Source organism: Amia ocellicauda, chromosome 6 (assembly GCF_036373705.1).
Source record: "Amia ocellicauda isolate fAmiCal2 chromosome 6, fAmiCal2.hap1, whole genome shotgun sequence".
In the NCBI taxonomy this organism is placed as follows: domain Eukaryota; kingdom Metazoa; phylum Chordata; class Actinopteri; order Amiiformes; family Amiidae; genus Amia; species Amia ocellicauda.
Window position 1 is genome coordinate 28,765,063 of NC_089855.1, and position 19,268 is coordinate 28,784,330.

At 36.0% G+C, this 19,268-nt stretch overlaps 1 protein-coding gene across 1 annotated transcript in view; it reads left to right on the top strand.

Annotated features, from left to right (window-relative positions):
• Positions 1 to 19,268, top strand: part of itgbl1 (integrin, beta-like 1) — an 86,665-nt gene that overhangs the window by 5,608 nt on the left and 61,789 nt on the right. Inside the window, exon 2 of the mRNA XM_066706780.1 lies at positions 313 to 515. Within this exon, the coding sequence (XP_066562877.1) occupies positions 313 to 515 (203 nt within the window). The remainder of the gene's footprint in view (positions 1 to 312; positions 516 to 19,268) is intronic.

Here is a 19,268-nt window from a genome sequence, read left to right on the forward strand (position 1 = left end):
AGCTTTGGAATATAAACTGGAGTTTATTTGGAGAGTACAGAAAATTTTTCCCTGGAGTTGAAAGCTTTGAAAGTCATCCTGTAACCGCCTTAAGTCTGTTCCTGATTTTAATGGTGAAGGATCAAACAAAGCTGCTTTTTGAGGCCACTGGTGCATGTAGTGTACATAGTAAAGGTTCTCACATCATAATAAGAAAAGGATTTAATGACTGGAAGTGATTGCAAATGATCCATAATGCCTCTTTTTTAACATCGCTTAGGGGGTAGCTAAAAAAAAAAAAATCTTATTAACATCCCAATGTTCTTGTTGAAGGACTGCGAGTGGATCTTGCAGACTCTCGGCAGAATCGTCCCAGAGACGTTGCACTACCCCTGACGGCCTCGTCTGCAGTGGCAGGGGAGAATGTGACTGTGGAGTCTGCATATGTCAAGTCACCGAGCCAGGCAAATATTACGGGCCGCGCTGCGAATGCCATGACTGGGTTTGTGCAACCAACGACGGGAAGACTTGCAGCGGTAAGCGAATACTCTAGCATTTATGCAGCAGCCTGATTTCTTGTTTTCCAGGATACTACAGAGACTCCCCAGGCTGTGCCACCTCACCAGATTAGGATTAGAGTGTTAATAATGATGTGGTGATATGAGTAATGATTTGCTGACTGGCTTCCAATGTCTTATTTAGTGTGTTATTTCCTCAGTGACTCGGTCCATCTTATTTTCCATAGGTTTGGTCTCCTTCTTTTTCTTTTGTTCCTCAGACACTTTACCACTTCTAAGCACAACCCTATAACCCTTTTCCTCTCTCTCAGATTAGGTATTGCTTTTTTGATTAAACTTCTAACACAGTTTAGCTTCTGGAGTGGAAGGCAGTGACACACTAGTATTTACTTCAAAGGCTGTTAATTTTACAGACACTAGACTAGATTGCGTCACAGCATTGAATTCTATTGGATGGCAATTCTTTGAACCCAGGAAGCGAGTTGGCATTTTGGAACTGATTCTCAAGGAGAGGAGCGCCCACACAAATCCATTAAATTTCTATGAGCATGAATGCACACTTCTCCGGGAATCAAATGCATTGTCTGGCTCCCGCAGGACTCTGAATTCTATTGACATCGCTACCTGCAACAGCTGTGACATGAACCAAATTTGAAATTTGGGGTGAGGGTAGTCATTTGTGACCACCTTCCACCCACTCTGGAATATAAAATAACCAAATTAAAATATCTATGCAATGAAAAGTAGCATTATGGCCAGCGCTAAATACGGCACAGAGGGAACTGTGGGGAAGAAAACGCAGCCAGGTCCCCAAAGTTTTTGAAAATTGAGAACTTTAAAACTACATTTGTGGTTTGCTTGGGCTGTACTGTTGATCATCCACTAAATCAGGGGTCCCCAATCCTGGTCCTGAAGGACTCTCTACCCTGATGGTTTTTGTTCCAACTGAGCTTACAATTACATAATTGAACCCTTAATTTAACTAATAACTTGCTTACATTTTACTTTTTAAATTGTGTAACTGATACAAAGTTGGTTCCTTAATAAGATAAGTTCCTTATTCAGTTGTATACTTAAAAGCCCTACCATTTAAAATAATTAAAAGGAAATTATTTGTTCATTTAAATAACTGAGAGCTCAGCTGGAACAAAAACCAGCATAGTAGGGGGGTCCTCCAGGAACAGAGTTGGGAACCCCTGCACTAAATGGGCAATTTTGGTTATTCTTCCCTAAAACTAAGCATTTTAGTTTGGTAACACTTTAGTGTAGACAAACTGACATGTATGAATGCATAACAACGAAAAACTATTCACTTTGAATTGTTTGTTTACATAGCATTTGTATGTGAAAACATGTTTTAAGTATGACTATTGACTATTAGGTCATTAATACTCTTTACCTCTCTTATAATCTGTTCCAGAATTTATAAATGCAAACTGTGTATTAGAATCTAAAGTAATACCATAATGTCCTATAAGAAAGACAAGGTTTTTGCTTAGTTCTGAGGATTTCTCTGTACCCTGTTACTTCCTCATATTCTTAGGATAGGAAGGAAAGACCTTCAGGCATAACACAGTGACACACACAATGTAACCCTACTATTGTGCAGCTTTAGGATTATGTGGTGAAAGAGGAGTCCACAGCAGGCACAGGCACACTGCTTCTAAAAGGTTATCTAGATGTGTTTAGAAACCAATGGAAAATGTGATGTATTTGTTGAGACAGGGAGTGAGCTGGTAAAGATCTAATTAATTCTGCTGATCCAGTGAGCCGGATTTTTGGAGGGCCTGATAATGCTGTTGAACTCACACAGTGTACACAGCTGTCAATGGAAACCACATCTGGAGGGGCCTATATTGCAAACATCAAGACTGTTTGGTACTTATCAAGCCCATCAATTGCGCAGATGGGAACATTTGGCTCCTTGGAAGATTATGTGATCAAATCAATAGAGAGACCCAATCATGGTGTTATTGAGATCTGAGGAAGAAAGTAAAGCGGTGCAAAGCAAAATAAAAATAGATCAGAGAAAGACTTTTCTTATCACTCGGTTTGAGAAACACAATGTTGGTTACATTAGAGTCATTTGTGTCCATTTAAAGTAATAGAAGTAAAATTGCTACATTTTTTATGGATATTTCTAAAAAAATATATTGTATTGACTTATTTAACCATGGAGATATAGAGATGTTTATTCCAAAGGGAATGGTGCATGATAAAGCTGCACTAAACAATTATTCAGGCGTTCAGATTGTGTTTTTACAATGGACAGATAGATGACAATGACTTGGAAGTTTAATCCTATAAAGCCCAAGAGCTCCTGTAATCAATATTGATTAATTACTTGACCAGCACTTGGTATAAAGAAATTAAAGAAACTGCTGGACCTGATGAGAAAGGAACAGAGTCATTCACAGAAACTTGGGTATTTAAGTGGTATTTATTGTTCTTTGCCATACACATTGTTGGTGTTAGAACAGTACATTTTCCTTGATTGGATACTTGCAAGAAGTTGACAGCTAATACTTTGAAAAAGCAAATGCATAATTCTTGGCCCAGTCAATGAATTCCTCCCTAAGCTCTATCTGGTGTTGCAGAATATATCTAAAAAGTGAAATGGCATGAACACTCTTCCCTCCCTTGATGAAACAAAACCATAATGCGTTTTTTCTCATTAGGCGCAAAGGTTTTCCTTTTTATGGAATATGGAGTGGTTATAAGTGAATGGAAATAAGAGGTGTCCTGGCAGTTCAAGTACTGTATTTGCCTTAAATGTAGTAATTGTGCAAAATGTTAGGCTTCGTATCTATCATTTTACCCTAAAGTGAAAAGGAAGATGCTTAAGTTTAACGTTTACTGTTTTCTCAGAAATGTCACAGTACTTTTCAATGTTTTTTCAATTTATGACCCACTGTATGATTTTTTTTTTTAAACCCCAGAGCAAGCTTATCTGTGCCTCTCCATAATTAATTTATATATTTTTATGTAGTAGAGGAATTATTTAATTATTCTTAGCATCGAACATGGCTATATTGTGTCTGAAACCTCCATTGAACAATTCATGAACTATCATGTCATCTCATATTTTATATATTTTCAGTTACTGAAGTAAAAGTCCTATAACTTTTCTTTCTTTTTCTTTTTTTTTTAAATGCTTCATTGACTTTCTCCAAAATTCCTCTGAAGAGAGCATAACAAAGTTTTGATTTGGCATTTGGTTTTTGATTCTCCAAAACAACATTACTTTATACAGTTAGATACTGTAATATACAGGTAACTTCATCCTTTTGGTCTTTCAAGTCACACGTAAAGATTACCATAACAGCTTTAAGACTTATAGTGTGTATTGTATGACATCACAAATACAGATTTAGTCAATTTCTGTGTCTTGGTAGAACTGTATGCCTCTCAAAGCCTCAGGTTGTTCATGCTTCAAAGACTCGCTCCAGTAATAAAGTTTGTTTAATGGGGTTGCTTTTTTATTGCAGCTTATACAAGGGTATTCCCCAAGTACAAAATATATTACATTTTCTTATTAGAAGTAGGAATACTCCTGCACAAGTGAAAATCTGTATCCTAGATATATTTTAACACCCTGACAATACACATCACATATTTATATGGTTAGATTTTGTTATTAATATTTTGAAGTTTTGAAGTGCACCCAGTAAACAGAACATTATTCTTCCCTTTTTGTTTGCTGTATCTTCAAATATTCATATGTATTTGCAATAGTACAGCAAGTGAAAAAGCTATTTTCAGTCTAGCTCAGAACAATCTGTGGTGATTGGATTTGAATCAGCCCCTCATCAATTAAGGACATTGCTTCAAAAGCAGTTGCTTTCACCCCCAAAAAGAGCAGTCAGTTCTTGTCCTGCTTTCAGGTGAAACATCACAGTAGCTTCATCTCAGAAACGGCAGCACAGAAGGCGAGTTTGGTTATGATTTGTTAAGCTGCCACTTTGAAGCAGCTGTTAACATCTGATTCACTTGCTTCTCTACTATGTGTGTATCTAGCCATTCTTTTTAAGTATCTTAGTGCAGTTATTTGCACATTTATCAGATTATTCATACGCTGCATGGCATTATTAATTTGTGTTTTAACTGAGGCTGGAGTTGTATGGTCTCATTCTGCTTCTGAAGAGGGAGTTATTTACTTTCCTTCCTACACAAAAAGCACTGAACCACAGACACTTGTAAATCGCTTGTTGCACTGGCTATTTTTAGCAGCAAGTTCAAAGGCAAAGGCAAAGGCAAATTCCTGAAAGCCAGCCTTTTGACTGAAACTAGCTAGACATTGTCGTGTGGAAGACACAAGCGTCCAAGACACTGTTCAAAGCAGTTTCACATTATTACATACAATTAAAATGGTTTTCATCCTTGAGAATATCCACCTTTGCCTTTGCACTTCATGTTAACATTTGATCCACTCTTTTCCATAGATCAACGTGGCAGTTTTTTTCTTTTCTTTTTTCACAGCTATTTCCCCTCAGGATCACTGTGTTTTTAAATGAGGCACATTAAATCCCTGGCACCTTGTAGCTCAGTCTCTTGGTTATATTGCTTTACAGCTGCAGTCTTTTCTCTAGAATAGGCACTGTGATGCTTGACCTCTTTCAAACCAGTACAGAACTGGCCCAGGCTTCTCTAAGAGAGACGACTTACTCAGAAAGTGTTACTAGTTTCACCTGTTAAGAGTCACTAAGAACACTTAACTTTGTGGGGATGTTGGAATCAAAAGAGCAGCTACCACTGAAAAAAACGTGACAAATCCTATTAAGAAGAAGACGTGATATTAATAGGTGAATTAATTCTTTCTAGTTGACTCTGAGTTAAATTCATCATCATTGACCCCAAACTGTGACATTCATATATCACAATTAAGCTCTTCTAATGAAGTACCATCAATATGAATTAAACAGAACCATGTGATTGGCTCGGTTTACCTCCTGTCAATACAACAGATAATCAGCAGGCAATATCTGTAACAGTGATTTATGAATCTCCAATGCAAAATATGAGCATAACGTGTGTCTTTTAAGTTTGCTGAAGTTAGCTTAATTAATAATTGTCATTATTATGTTGTAATAATAAAAATAACAAGAGCAGTTTTTTTGTAGTAGTAACTTTAATTATAATGTCACTTCTACTACAATTCCTACTAAATGTCCTCAAAAATCTGAACAACATAACTAAGAGTTTAAAAAGTTTCAGCCAATTGCTGGGGAAATAAGTAAATGTTTTATTAGCTGTGCATATTCATATCTTTCAGTGTATTATCATCATCTCCAAAAGGCACAAAAAGATGAGTGCATACACAGCTGGGTACTGTCACATGCTAATAAGTTTATTTGAGCACAAAATAATATTCAAACCTAATGCTTAGACAAAATATACACATATATTATTTACAGTTTATCGCTAGGGGTTCTGTAGACTCTCCCAAAACCTTGAAAACATCAATAGTTAAAATGACAAGAAGTTCTTATGATTATTGTTGGGAAATGAACCAAAATGTAATCCTGAACTGTAATCAAAGTACATTTGTTGAAAACCCTAAAGTATAAAACTCAAATTTGCCCTTTCAACAAAATTAATCAGTACTGTAGCACAATACATGTGGTGGAGAGAAGAGGGCAACTGGGGAAATATCCCTGGGATTCACTGAAGGTCTTTCCAGCACAATCCTTTCACTGCTTGAGTTTTCAAAGCGGCAGCATTGGAGTAATGCATTCTTTAAAATTAAGGAAATGTTCAATTAACTTCTATTGTGACAATGTCAGACTTGTTTTTTTTACATTCAATTTTCAATAGCCCTTTTAGGGCATATACATTTATATTGTAGAGTATCCTATTTTCATACACAACTTTTTTGAAGATCATCATCTTGTAGAGAAGCATATTTGTGGCATTTTGGGAGCTATAAATACAATGGCCTAAACATTGTCTTTCACACATTTTAGAATAAGTTAAGCCTTCTTCAAAAGTGCAACATCTTAGATCCCTGTAGTGGGTCTCACCGGACTTGCCATCTACCCAGACTGACTATTTACAGATTCTACGCTTTAATAAGACATTTGTTTTGCCTGATTTACCGAGGAGCTCTGTGAAAGTTACAGCCGATGGAACCTTTGTCACATAAAATATGGCACTGCAAAATCTCTATCAAATGAGACATGATTGCTGCCACAGCCATTACATCTCCCAAGTTCTGAAGCGGTCGTCCATAATGCATGACAAAATGGGTCAGATTCTCATCACTTAATGGTCTTCACCTCGGCTCAGTATATACGACATGGACTCTTCTTGCGGAGGTCATCACTTTCTAAGCTGCTTTCTGGACCAAAGCGGCCATTAGTCAACATCCTCTGGAGACCAGGCCTTCGTGTCAAGACAAATTGAACCATCTCCCCCCTAAGGGCTGTCACCTGGGCTGAAAGTGACTGGTAAAACCTAGTCCTGAGTAGAGAAAATGACACATGAGAGCAAAATAATATACATTGCAATCAACATTAATCTATTTGCATGAATGGGGCTGTGGGAGTGTTATTAGAAAGATGAGATGTATGACCATCTGTTCTCCATTCGTCTTAAAGAAAAACAGTTTCTTCATATTGATTTTCATTCTCCTGGTGGTATAGACCAATCAAAGGCTATTTGCAATATTATATACAATTATTAGAATAAAATATAACCTTGTCAGATGCACACAGTACTAAATATATTTGCCATTGTCAAGGAAATAGTGAGATCAAAACTGCAATGGTAAAGAAGTTTAACTGTCACATGTAAAAGGAAATGCTGTTTAAAGAGATCATTTAGATGAAAGAAAATGTTGTTGGTGTTTCAATTGGTTTCCAAGTTTGATCAGAAATGATGTCACAACAGTGATAGAACAGTCTAACCCTTGTACTTTGTTCTTTTAAAACATTATTGAGGATGATTTTGTTTTGCCTTGCTTGAAATTAGTTTTATGGTAAAAGGGTTTTTTGTTGTAATTGTGTTTAAATAAAATCTATTTGCTACTATAATGCGTTAAGATCATTACAAAATCACTGTACATGTCATGATATCTTGAGAAAATTTAATAAAATATCACTGAACTGCTTCTTATGCAACATTTGTAAATTTGAAATACATTTTATTTCTAATGTGCACCTGTATATTGGTCTATAGATGTGGTACCACACGAGGTATGCGAGTGCCGCACAAGAAAAATGCGACTTGGCCAATATAGGAGAGATATTCCTACATGGCGCAGATTTATGTGCGACATTGGAATATAGCATTGTTTTCATGTGTCACGCAAGCCTATTTGCACCTCGCAAACCCACCTACACCACAAGGAAAAACGCCCCAAGAACAAGCAGGAACTAAAGACAGCTGCAATGCAGGCCTGGCAGAGCATCACCAGGGAAGAAACCCAGCATCTGGTGATGTCTATGGGTTCCAGACTTCAGGCAGTCATTGACTGCAAAGGATTTGCAACCAAGTATTGAAACTCACAATTTAATTCATGATTATGTTAGTTTGTCCAAATACTTTTGAGGCCGTAAAATTGGGGGGACCAAAAATAAAAATGAGTGTAATTCCTACACCGTTCACCCAATTTGGATGTAACTTCACTCAAATTAAAAATGAAAGTCTATACTTAAAGAACATATTGATTGTTTCCTTTCAAATCCATTGTGGTGGCGTACAGAGCCAGAAATACAACAATTGTGTCACTGTCCAAATATTTACGGACCTAACTGTATGTATGTTCTATGGCTCTATGATAAGTGAATGCACTCATGGTTGCATTAGCTCATGTGGAGAAGGCATGAGGGGGCGAACTGTGTCTGTGAGTCTGGTCACCATGCAGCATCTTCACCTGTGTCGGGGTTGCTGTTGCTGGGTGTACAGTGCAACATTACTGTCCAAATTATTATTGTTATTGTTATTTCTTAGCAGACGCCCTTATCTAGGGTGACTTACAAAACATAAGAGCATTATAAGAGTGCAATACAGTCTAAAATTACAGATCAAAACAGTACAAATTACAAGTTCAAAATGACATAAAAAGTACATTAAAAAATATACAGTTAATACAAGTCCTACATCCTAGATTTGTGAGCTAATAATTGTAGACAAGATACAGTCATAGTTAATAGCTCAGGGGAAAGGGACATATGGGCAATCAATATAAACAACACGAGTACTAGCAATGACCACGGACATGCTACCAACTATGTTCATATGTATGTATTTATGTATGCATGCGTGTATGTATTGTCATTCTGTCAAAAAAAATCCTGTTAGGAACTTGTTCTGGTGCAGCACACATACAACCATGAATCAAAACAGACAGCCCCATTGTTGACTGTGCGCTGTCCATTCACTGTCCCCTGAAATAGTGCTTTGCGCAGAGTTAACGCCATGGTTTTCAACGTGTTATTTTGCGCATTGCAAACCAGTTGTTTGCACGGCGCACAGCTACGAAAATAGCAGGAATCATGCATAATTTCAGCCACTCCCCCATTGTATGCGCCTTGCATACAATTAAAGGGTGAATGGCGCAGAATGAATTCCAAATATTAATATGACAATGGCAAATAATGCACATTTTTGCGCGACAGCCCCTCAGCGTGGTGCCCTATGAATATTTTGCCCATGGTAATTTTGTAAGGTATGAAAAATCAGATGCATTGATATAACTAGAAATGTAGATATTTATACAGACAAACACACACAAAATTAGGAATGTAATATTATTCCAAAGCTATAAATATCTGTTGTTTATAATGATATACGATTATGTAAAGTATGAACCAACAGGAAAGGGAATGACTGTCATTCAGTTTTCTACATCTAGCCAGACTTGAATTATCTAGTTATACATTTCTTTATAGTCTTAACTCTTCTGATAGGACAGCTGACCGGCCTATAAGTGTAGTTACATGATTTTAATAAATGTTATATTTTGTTCATATTTAAGGTAACATCATCACACATCATGCTTTTGTTCCTTAACAGAAATGATTCTCCATGTCGCTGTCATGTGACGTCTATGTCACTTTTCTTTGGGAATAATAACAATAAAAAGAGGGGGAAAAAATGTGCCACCATTTTCAATGCTTCCTCCCTTCAATCACAGTTGAATCAGAACCTCCTTGTTTAAACTCTCATAATGAATTCACACTATTATTCTTCATAATTTATTTTTTTTCCCCACTGATTATATCTGATTAAATTTGTTCATATTTAAGGTAACATCATCACACATCATGCTTTTGTTCCTTAACAGAAATGATTCTCCATGTCGCTGTCATGTGACGTCTATGTCACTTTTCTTTGGGAATAATAACACAATAAAAAGAGGGGGAAAAAATGTGCCACCATTTTCAATGCTTCCTCACTTCAATCACAGTTGACTCAGAACCTCCTTGTTTAAACTCTCATAATGAATTCACACTATTATTCTTCATAATTTATTTTTTTTCCCCACTGATTATATCTGATTAAATTTGATCAGTCTGACAAACAACATGTCTGCTTTATGGAAACAGATAGCTCTGTCTTCTGTACACACAGTTAAAACCTAATCAATCCTGTTCAGGGAATGAAGCTGACAAAATATTGGAGCACACTTAATAATAACCTATTATATGAGGTTTAATTTTTAAACAAAGATGTCAACTCCAGCCTTACAGGAAGGTTTACCAGCCAGAAACTAAACATTTATACTGGCACTCCAACTCCTCTTCTTAGAACAAATAGCCCCCTAATCCTACTCCTCCAACTACTACAAATTATTATTCTTATTATTCAAAATCGGTTAGCAATCTAGACTTTTCTAAATTAATATTATATGAAAAATAAACCAATCTACGAGTACAGAGTAGGGTCCTCTTCACCAATACAGAAAAAAAGGAGAACAGAAGATCTCATCTAATACTGATGGCTGCCCAAAAAATTCTCTGAGTGACTCCTGAAGGCAAGGAAGACCCTGACAGGGAATTATTTTAATGTGTGCATCAAGGGCTGTCAGTCTGACTAGCTCAGGCACATGACAAATAAATATTTCCTTTTTTCCTTTCTTGACAGTGTGTTTGAGAAAAAAATAAAAGAAATTCAAATGCAGGTGACATGGTGACATGCCAGTAGAGAAACAAATAATGTTGTTTTTTCTTGCATCATTAGGCCAATATGACACAATTCAGTCTGTAGTTTATCAATAAATATACATGATGAGGTCTAGCATATTTGATATTTAACAGCATCAATGCCACCACTACTCGTTTAAAACGAATGAGAAAACAAAATAGAGGCAAATCACAAATTATGACATTCACACATTGCCCTATCAATATTGTAGACTGACATAATCAGACATTTAGCAGAAGCAACATGCCTTTAGAATACAGATAGTGTTTTATTTTCAGAGTGTGCCCCCACACCACCTTTTTAATGCTCACGACATGCGCAGCTGCAATAATCAAGTATATTCCGAGTGTGTGTAGTAATGAAAATCTACGCAACTTCCTGTTGGAAAATAAAACACCGCAATCTATCAAACAACCATAATGATTATAATAAACCATACGAGAAGAATGAAACACATTAATATCAGCCTGCAGGAGAAAGTGTGCTTTGCTTTTTTCCATTTCATATCGTACCTTTTTGTACTAAAAATTAATGGAGTGTTAAACTTGTTTAGTTTCTTTAAGGCAGGGTTTGCCAAGGAAAAGGAAGGGAAGAAAAAAAAAAACTCATCCTACTGTGATTGATGGCCTCAGTGGAATTCTGTCAAACAAGTGCTAAGATTTATGCTCCTTTGCTTTCACTCACAGCAAGAGTTCAAGACCTCGGCTCAGAAACTTCTATAGGAAGGCAGGATTTTGAGAAACCAGCCCTCTGGGACTTCATGTAAGGGTGGACATATTTAAACATTGCCATTGTAGCCAGCAGTTTGTTTCAGATGTTATTTGATTGAAGCAGACACTTCATAATTGTGATCTTCTCCGGTGTACAGCTGAAAGCAAACTAGATCTCCTATTTTGCTTGTTGACAGACTGCAGATCCATGTTACTATATGGAGAAAAAGTGTTGGGTTATATATAATTATCTTTATCGATTTTCATTATGCATTGCTTAATAGTGTGCTATAGAGCTAAGTTGGCTCTATGACGATTTTCATTGAGTGTTTTTTATGCGAATAAGCCAGAAGGGGAAATGTCCCCTAAAGTAGACTGCTAAATGCAAGCAGTTACATTTTATTATATTATATAAATGTCCATTTCGCTCTTGTAGTGGCCAAAATATACATTTGATCTTGAAGAGGCAGTACTGTATAATGTATAATGTAGTGTTCCCCACTTTTATGCTTTTTATGAAAAGTACTAAATTAATAGTTATTTGAAGAAAAGCAAAAAAAAACTTATTTCAATATGTATCTGATTTTAATCTGAATGACTAAAAGAAGGAGAGAACAGTTGCCCGTTAATAAATAATATTGAGATGAAGAGCAATATCACTGACAAATGATTGAAGCAAAACAAAGAATGATGTGTAAACTGCATCAGGTTTCGTGCCCACTTTTAGATTGTTTCGACCTTCCCCATCTGGCTGATTGATTTACTTATACAGGCATATTTCAGGTGTTTTTCAATTCAAAAGCAAAAATGTCAACACGTTCCTGTTAGCTGTAACCCGACTGTCTGAATGTTTGAAGGTCTTACAGCAAAAAAAAGATGAGAACTTTTTTTTTCTATTCTCCACCACATCATTATTATGAGCAATTTAGGAACAGAAAAAGGTCAGCTTTTGCTTTTCAAATTATTTTCTATCGTTGTCTGTGTAATGAGCATAATTCACTTGCACTTCTATAATGAGTCTCACCTAATTAACAGCCTAGAACTTGGAGAAAGGCTTTGCTTCCGATTTCTGCTCCTGCTGTTTCGGTAAAGGTAGACTGAATTATTACTCTAGACAGGTGTCTTACACTTCACTCATGCATAACATGGTCTGACTTGGAATAATTTCACGGTTGGCATCCCAAAATAACAGTACAGCAAGAAGTAAAACATAATTGGTTATTTAAATTTCAGAGTCTTATATATTGCAATAGCTAGACAAACAGCATGAAAAATAGTAATCTAGAAACAAACTAGGCTATAAAACAGTTTTACAAATTAATCCTTGGAAGATGTCTTTTTTGTATTTGAAGAAGATGAAAGAGTCGGTATGCAGTTTTGAAAAACAAATGTTATAATGCCAACAGGTATGTGGTGAGTACATGTTTTACTCATGATTTTGGATTTTTGGGGAAGATAGTTTTTTGTGTTTGGGTGATATAATGGCAGTACATGAGATTTTTTTTTTTTTAAATAGTGAACTTAAAGCTAATCTTATATAGATCCATGATATACAATATTATCATCTTAATTCATTGAATTTATATTGCCAGCTTTAAAACAACAGTAATAGATAATTGGTTTTGAGGGTACAGGGGACACTTTTTACTTCAAAACTGTAAAATACAACAGATCCAATTTGATAAGAAATCACATATTACCATAGAGATCAAGGGTTGAATACTTTCAGCACTTTCATTGTACCTCCAGCATGAAAGGATTTAAAATGTACAATTTTAGGACTTTCCAGTTTCCATTTACATTCTTTGACTGATCACCTTCATGTTTTAATCATATATATATATATATATATATATATATATATATATATATACACACACACACACGTGTGTTTTTTGTTTTGTTTGTTTTTTTACTTAATATTATATATAAACATGAGAAGTATGTTCTTGCTTTCCTGGTGCATTTCTTTGCATGTACATAAAATCATTTGTTTAAGAAAACTCCAGGAATCCCAGTAGATAAATAGGCTGCCAGCACCTTAAATTACACTTCTAGTAAAATGTGAAACACATACAGTTTTACATTAAAGATGGCTGAAAATGGTAGAACTATATATTGCGAATGTAATTGACTATATATGATTGTTTTTGCAAAAATTCAAAAGGTATATTTTGTCCTGAATAGCTTCTGATGGATGATACTGTACTTTAGTTCATTAGTTACGCTGTCAGAGAAGTAGGGATATGAATGTTATTAAGAGTACCCTCCGGGTAATTTGCACTAGTTTGGTATTTATAAGTGATTTAACCTCAGGAAAAATAAACAATAATTTGTGGCACATATTACAAATAAATAGTGTGCTCCTCTAGGGTTGCATTACAATGAATAATATGGGGAATGTAGTTTTGAATTAAATCAGTAGGAGAGTGGTGTGTGCTTGGACACAGAAAATATATACAATTTGGATTATTATGTATAAATTTACTTACTTTTGTCTTCCAGAGGTTTAAAAGCTTTTTGAGCCTTTCACTCTGTATTTTGAATGAGTCTTTAATTGATAATGGTGATGATAACAAAGTGTCAAAAAAAATGAACAATTATGCCTGAAATTACCGACATCATTGCAGTCTGTACTGCTCTTTTAGGTTTCAATAGTTTATTTTTATTAATTAAATACGTATGAATAGAGGGGTTCACCCAGGTGCTACCCAAATACTCCGTAGGCCAAATACAGTGCTCCAACTATTGATTACAACTTGAAATGCCTCACAGCTAATAAATTATGAAAATTAAGATCTAATTGTGTTTTAATTGTGTGATTATAGCTGTGATTGGAAAGACATTGCAGGGACAACATTGCACTATTTGATTTATTTTAACATTTAGTGTTATGATGATGTCAAACTCTTGTATTCTGTGGAGGACGCTGTAGCAACCTTGCGAAGGACACTATACCAAATATAAATGGATTGTTTTAAGTTACCAAAAAAGGCAGAACCAAAACATAAAAAATGCTACATTTTAGGCATATCGGAAACCTCAAATTAACATTGTAAATGACTCAATGCAGTGTAGCTCATCAATTCATCCAGTGAAGCTGCAACATCTACTTCCTGCAGCTGTTTATTGTGATTCATGAGACCTGGGTAAATTTGCAGCCTTTTGCATCAAAGTAGTTTAAAGGAGGTACAAACATCCCTATGGTGATGTAAATTATAGTCTGGGAGGCACATAAGCACATAATTTGTGGACACTGGAGCTTTGTGCTCTTCTGCCAAGAAGATCGAAGATATCCAATTAATATATCAAGGTCTTTGTCATTGGGTGTTTCATCAGCATCTGGTAAAAACAGTTTAGAGGAGACATGGTGAGAGCTTGGAGAAATGAACTTGCAAGAACAATGCATATTATTTATGGAAATACGATCCATAGTATGGATTAAACTGAAACATGCTTTACTTCATATTGTTAGTCTCTGCCTGATTTACTTGTCTGCTCATGGAAATTATGTACATATGCTTGATTACATTTTTTTTTTATGTTGTCCACCATCCATTTATTTGAATATTCTTGGTGTATACATTAATATTGTGTGAACTAAAAGTACATAATACAATCTTTATTTTTCTTTTCTGGATACTTCACTGATAATCCACTTCTATTTGCGGTCTGTACCTTTCCGCTGATTGGATAATGTTTGTTCTGGCTCTGTGAGGCAAAGACAGACAGGTGTGTCCATGGGTGTTATAGCCAACATGCCCCCAGCGTATGTGACCAATAGCTCATTCCTGCCACATAATGGAGGGTCACATCAATGCAGGTACGATACATGATCTCTTTATAGACAGGGTTTTTTCGGCTCAGAGTGCAGTCTGACGTTAATTAATTAATTAATATCCAAACAAATAAATTCATCCAATGATAAATAACACCACCAGAAAAGAGGGATGTTTGTGCCAGTTTACTTAAAACCACCAAAGGGCATTCAGAGACTCATATAGGATTGGCACTGAGCACTGGGTAAAAGACTGGGTCAGCACAACTAGAGGTGTCTCGCCAGCCACGCTGTTAAAATCCAGACCACAGAAATAACATATGTGGAATCTGAGGCAAGGTTTGGCTGTCTGGGATTAACCTGCAGTCCAACTACTAGAAAGTCAGCATTTCGTCTTGCAAACTGTTGCTGCTGTCATATCTACAATTCACTCATGATTGACTGTGTAGTATAACCTCCACTTCATGGCTTCAGAGGACTTGTTTATTCTGGGCATTCATTCCCATCGTTTTTCTGAATGTGAATAAATTCAGGTTTTGATACTCGTTGTATAATGTTGAAATAGCACTCCAGTATTTTCCCCGAGATAACAGATGTGGATGACTAACTCTGATCCGAAGACCCCTATATTGTGTTTATCACACTAATGGTTTTCATCTCAACTAGCACGTGTCACCTTTTTGCAGATTCAAACCACATCTTAGCAGAAGCTGACAAAAGGAAAAGAAATAAGAAACACAGGCAGTGAATGGATGTCTTGCAAAAACCTAATAAAAGAAAGAACATGATATCTGTGTGGGAAGAGAAAAACTGCGACCAACATGCTGTATTATTGCCAGTTTTTATATATTACTTAGTTCCCAACATTGCAGGTGGAAATTAAATCAGAGATAATGTTGCTTAATGGGAGGGAAGCTGCTGAACTCCATTGGAAGAAATGGTCTTCCTCAGAGTCTAGTAACACTTCCTCAATGTGTCAGGGGACTGCTTACAATAATTAATATAATTCCAAACTGTACTGCTTTGGGAATGTCAATGGTCCTTTTTATTCCTTGCACTGTGATTACAATGAGGCCATCCTCAGTGCTTTTCACACATAAAAAAAAAAAAAAAAAAAAAAAAACTTCAGGAAACAGAGGAAAATATGTTCCATTCCACGTCTTGCTACTGAATAGTGGCCAATTGTGAATACTAGCTTTATTGATATCATCTGCAAATTAAATCAATTTGCATAAACTTTGTTTCTCCACTGCTGTGTAACTGTGACTTGCAACATTTAAAGAATTAATACTTGAAAGGTCTTGAATGCACTCCCTGAAAAAGTAATACAAATGCTTTTGTTTATTACTGTTCTGCAATATTATGACTTACATCACAGATAAGGTAACCATAGTTTGTACTGTAGGCATCAATCTCAGGCAATGTTGTAGTTAGAGTAAAATTTAAATAGTTTTAAGACTAACCTCTCAAGAATACTAACATGGGAAACATCTTTTAGCAGTAATATGAATAACAATATCAATAGGCTACTCATTTTATCTGCACATGTAAGTCAGGGTCACAATATGACTGACCAAAGACATTATTCAAATTGTCAGGACAATTCCATTACTCTGACAAACGCTAGGACCTGCCTGGTGGGCTATCCTTTCATGACCCACCTAACAATTAACATGTTAAAAAGCCTTATAATTCACGCAGTCTCATTTAGTTATATGATGGAAAATCTGGCAGACAGAACTGAACCAATGACAGATGTACTGTACAATGTATGCATGAGACACCTTTCTGATAGTGAAAACCAGGCTTCTGGGGTTTAACCTCTCTGTGATTGATATCTACACCTTACTAATGAAACAGAGGTTCTATCTTTCTTTGGTTTCACATATACACTAGCGGTCAACAGTTTTAGAACACCTCAATTTTTCCAGTTTTTATTGAAATGTACGCAGTTTAATGTCTCAGTGTACTCTGAAATTAAAGCATAGAACAAATAAACATTGTTGGAAATAAAGAAATCATGGAATCATTGTTTATCAAAATTTAACCCATTAAGCTGAGAAACCCCTCTGGTACCCTTAAAAGGGCACCAAATCCATGTGCTTCTCTTTGATCCCATGTATACTCTTCACTGTTGTGTTGTCTGCCAAGTGTTTGGTATCCCATGAAAGAGACACGATTTTTCAAAACTGAATGTGAACTTCTCTGTGCTTAATAGAACACCAAATAATATATATTGCATTGATCGTTAGGTTGTTCTGAACAAAACAAGCCTATTAGCAAAGAAATCCGATCTGTGACCATCTGAATGAGACCCCCCCCCCCCCCCGGAGCAGACTGCGCGTTTACGTCATGGAAACTGTAAATCGGATGTGTTTGAGAGTGAAACGCGCTGGTAGCCAAGATAATAAGCTTTGAAACGATGTGCGTATTGTAGGAATACAGTGTAACTTCTATGCACAGGAGCTGTGTTTAACACTGCCAAATAATGCTTAAGAGGGTGTAGTAACACAGCATATAACTGAAATGTACATTATTGTTTCCGTTTTTGGTAACCTAAACTTTTTTTTAACCTCTGGCAGTTTATATCTTACCTTTGTACCATTTCAGGTTATTCACTGGACTTGAACTGCTTACATTTCAATAAAAACTGGAAAAATGGGGGTGTTCTAAAACTTTTGACTGGTAGTATACATGTTCTATATGGTAGAGGAGGTGTTTGATCCTTTTATTTTTTGCATATGCCCCCTTTTTTATATAGTCAAATACATGAAATGAATTTTACATATTTTTAGTCTGTAATCCATATATTTATTAATATGTTGAAAATATTTTGTAGAAATAAACTCACCACATTTTCAACCCATCAAATACATATATGCATTAGAGACTAAATATATACTTACAACGCATCACTTATATTTTAAATATACAAAAAGGCAGCTAATTTTCGCATATGAACAATAGAAGGATCAAACATTTCTACCATATTTGAAAACAATGTATGGGTTTATACAAATTTTTGGGGTGAATCTATGATTGGTGGACAGTCATGGCCACCATTTGGATTTAATCACCACAAAAATGGATTGGGATATCAGGGAGTGACTCTCTTCACAATAATAAAAACATGCTGCCGAGTTGTCTAAGAAATGTATTGAGGTGTTTCTCCTACCTCATGAATTTGGTAACCGACCACTTAGGAGTGTCGCTGAAGTGGTCTGCCAGGTTGATTGAAAACCAAAAACAGTGTAAGATGTTAAGGTAACAGGCTTCCAGGGCATTTCCATAATAAATACAAAAACAGAACAAGGTATCATTAGCGAGTGATGGCTAGCCCTTTGATATGGGCATGAAATTAACGTGATGGATGAGAGTGGGAAATGATTGAGGAAGTCGCATGAAGAGTTGACAAAGAGCACAGACCTAAATTTATTTCAATTTGCGAATATTTACATGCGGTGTGTCTTATGATCTCCTCTTTGGTGCTTCTTGATAAAAGCAGGGTAATATTGTTAGGACTAAACCAAAAAGGAAAGAAAGGATCAAAGATATAAAATGGGGTCTACAGCAAAGACCAGGTTTGCCAAAGCAAAAGAGATGGATCTTAAGAGCAAGGGTGAATCTTGAAAGAGTTAGGCCATAAAAAACACCACTATACAAAAACATCTGGATTCAAACACATGCTCCCTTGAGGAAGATATGTAAAATGTGTGGAAACAATGGGATACTGGCTCTTCAAAGCAAGCAGGGGAGTACATCCTTTGAAAACATAACATTGCTTTATTTAGACAAGGAAAGGTCATAGCAAACCATGTGAATTATTTTTCTTGGAACAGTCATTCAAACGTGAAGGTTTGGAGAGTGGAGATAAAATATGTTACTGGTCTATGAATACCCAGGAAAGGCTTAAGGTCAAGCCTCTGTGGCCAAAACCAAAAGTGTCCTTTAGCAGCAGCAGGCCTGGCAACAGCATGAACGCTCTGCGGGGCATGCACTTATTTAGGCCCATTTTGAAAAATCCATTAAATTATATTCTTTACAATTTTACTTGCCTATAATGACATTAAACAATGGAAATAAATCAATCATATGACAGTGAATATAATACAATATTAAAACTATCCCACAGCACAC